This window comes from Magallana gigas, chromosome 2 (genome assembly GCF_963853765.1).
Source record: "Magallana gigas chromosome 2, xbMagGiga1.1, whole genome shotgun sequence".
In the NCBI taxonomy this organism is placed as follows: Eukaryota; Metazoa; Mollusca; class Bivalvia; order Ostreida; family Ostreidae; genus Magallana; species Magallana gigas.
Genome location: NC_088854.1, coordinates 24,185,745 through 24,188,786, shown reverse-complemented (window position 1 = coordinate 24,188,786; position 3,042 = coordinate 24,185,745). Strand labels below are relative to the sequence as shown.

The window sequence follows — 3,042 nt, the reverse complement described above, 5'->3', positions numbered from 1 at the left end:
TTTTCGTAAGTAGGACAAAATGAGACAAGCTTTAAATAATGAATCTATGATTCATAGCCCCCTAGATTTACACCGAATACCGGTATTTTAAGCAACTTGATGTTCATTGGAAACCACATAAGGAAATGCGGCACATGATTTGGACCTCCAGTGTACACTTTTGAGCTCAAAACATGTCAATTATTACTTTATGTTGTATTCAGTAGATTGAACCATTTTAAAAACTGTGTGGATAATTTTCGCAAATCTCGACTTATGGCCGTTACTGATATAGTTTATTGGCTAACATCATGATTCTGATTGAATTAAAAAATAGATCGTTTTCCAATCATAACGGAACTTTGAATCTCTAAATAATAGAAATCGAAATTAAGAATAAAATTAATAGCTTCGATTTTTAATGTTTATTCAAAACTAATGAATATAAAGTCCATTAGAAAAAATTCCATGCGACTGAGCATCAAAATATTGGACTTTTTATCTATCAAATTGGATCTATAAAATGGTTACCTAGAACGTGCACCAATGAAACAGAAAATAAAGCAATCAGTAATTACTAGTATAATAGCTTGGTTGTAAGGTATAATAAAGTTTGTATATTAAGTGAAGTCTCAGAGAATGAAAGAGGCATAGACAGACATACAGACAGAAGAAAATTTAAACATAAGCTGCAAAAATAAATCTTGAACTATATTGTCATCTTAATCGATCATAAAAGGTCGGGTTTTGATTTTCAAAGTAATGGGTACTATCATACTTTTTTTTGTTACGAAAATTGATGTCTAAATGTGCTTAAATGTTACTGGATTCGTGAAACGATAAGCCCATATTTGTTTTGAAACAGCTGAATGGCGATGCAATCAGAATGCCTGGGTCTGTTTTACACTGAATCACGTAGATGACACTAAACTTGTTAACACCAATCACAGGTTTTTCGGCACGATAATGAAAATCCCATTAAAATGCAATACTTTTAGCTCAAAGCAAACATTAGGTACTTTTTGCATTTTTTCCCTACAATTGTCTGTGTCTCTTTGTTTGTTTTCATTAATGGAGTTGATAACGTCGAATATAATTGATTGCTAGAGATGCTGCAATCAACCCGTTACATCCTTCATCATTGGAAACAATAGAGTGTCTACTACTGCACGTAAATTACAGGTGTGATATCAGAAGTCGGACAACATGCTTTACATCAGGTATCTTCTTATCGTAGATTTCATCTTTCTATGTATGAAAGGAAGTTTCGGGGGTGACGGCACTACTTCCGAAAATGTAACGTCATTGAGAAAAGCCCTGCTGAAAGACTATGATCCGTACCTGCGTCCGAGAAGGCTGCAGGAAGACCCTGTCATTATCAATGCCAGTTTTGGCGTCAGTCGCTTACACGACCTCAATGAAAAAGAACGGAAGATTTCTATCCTGGGATATTTTAGATTTAGTTGGATCGATGAGTTCCTAGTATGGGACAAGGACAAACACCAAAACATCAGTGACATCGTGGTTAAAACGGATGATATATGGTGGCCCACCATAGGACATGGAAATCCAATCGCTGACTTTGAGACAATGAAAAACACTTACGGCATTTTCCAGGTTTCGTTTTCTGGAGTGATTACATGGTCTCCGGGGGCTCTGTTTTCAGTGATGTGTGATATGAAATTACAGAAGTTCCCTTTTGATACGCAGACGTGTGATTTTGTATTCGTAGTACTTGGTTATACCAAAAAGGACATCGTTATAAACGCAAACCCAGATATTCTAAATGTCCAGGGAACCACAGAGTGGGACATTTTGGAAACCAAAATCCTCGAACTTCCTGGTGGGAGTAATGGACTGAATATTCGCTTCACGCTTCAGAGGAAGCCGTATTTTGTTCTTTTAACGGTGACTATGCCCCTGACATTGCTTTCAATTTTGAACATATTTGTCTTTTTAATACCGGTGGAGTCGGGCGAAAAAACCTCGTACGCCATCTCCACATTCTTGGCTTACTCTATTTACCTGTCTGTCATGGGGTCCTCCCTGCCTGATGACGCCGAGTCCATCGTTTATATGACGTTGTACATTGAGATAATGATGTTCCTAAGTGTACTTATTATGGCGCTGGTCATTATACAGATACGGTTGGTATTTTATCATGGTGACGACCCATTGCCTTGTTGTCCAGAAAACAGCGTGACGAACGAAGAAGACACTGACGTCATTAGTATAGACCTTAATGATAAATCGATACGTAAAGAAAATGAGCCCAGTAAATCTAAGAAAAGAACTTGGTCCAATAGTATGGCTATGATAGACAGAATATTGTTTGCATTTTTCTTTTTGGCACTTTGTACTTTTAATATCCTTTTCTTTACTTTAATGTTAAGATGATTTCATGACTTTGAAAAATGTTTATACTTAATGAGAGATTATTACACTTTGTACCAGTACATGAGAGCTAGATGACTACCGGTATACATTTTATACCAGTGAATGAGAGATGATTACATTTTATACCAGTGTATGAGAGATGATTACATTTTATACCAGTGTGTGAGAGATTATTACATTTGATACCAGTGTATGAGAGATAATTACATTTGATACCAGTGTATGAGAGATGATTACATTTTATACGAGTGTATGAGAGATGAATACATTTTATACCAGTACATGAAAGATGGTTACATTTTATACCAGTACATGAGAGATGATTATCGGTATACATTTTCTACCAGCACATGAGAGGTGATTACATGCCGAATTCTAAAGGCTAAAGATAGCATGTTTTTTAAAGAGAGTGTTATATTCGAATTAGCGAAAAAAAAAAGACATTCAGTAGAGAGGGATATCATTGGTGACCAATACAGTGTATACTTGATTTTGACTATCTCTTTGAAAAACGGGATGCGGTTTTTGCATTATATTTACATTTACAAAGTATGATTCCCTCTACGTCTTTTGGAAACTATTAGTTAATTCATAGCTCTTTAGAAAGAGCAAGACTGAAATCTACACGCCAAGTTTATCGATTGGTCGAAATCTACAGAGGCTAAA

The 3,042-nt window shown here is 35.8% G+C and overlaps 1 protein-coding gene across 1 annotated transcript; it reads left to right on the top strand.

Moving 5' to 3' along the window:
- The first annotated feature begins 1,233 nt into the window (after nucleotides 1–1,233).
- On the top strand, nucleotides 1,234–2,730 carry LOC117681193 (acetylcholine receptor subunit beta-like). Its single transcript, XM_066071323.1, has 2 exons — nucleotides 1,234–2,091; nucleotides 2,596–2,730. The coding sequence occupies exons 1-2, from the start codon at nucleotides 1,234–1,236 to the stop codon at nucleotides 2,728–2,730; spliced, it is 993 nt and encodes a 330-aa protein (XP_065927395.1).
- The last annotated feature ends 312 nt before the right edge of the window (nucleotides 2,731–3,042 follow it).

Excerpts from the sequence above, each read along its gene's own strand:
- LOC117681193 (XM_066071323.1), top strand. The coding sequence starts at position 1,234 with ATGAAAGGAAGTTTCGGGGGTGACGGCACTACTTCCGAAAATGTAACG. Across the intron at positions 2,092-2,595 it reads AGATAATGATGTTCCTAAGT|TGTATGAGAGATGATTACAT; the intron begins GTACTTATTATG and ends ATTTGATACCAG.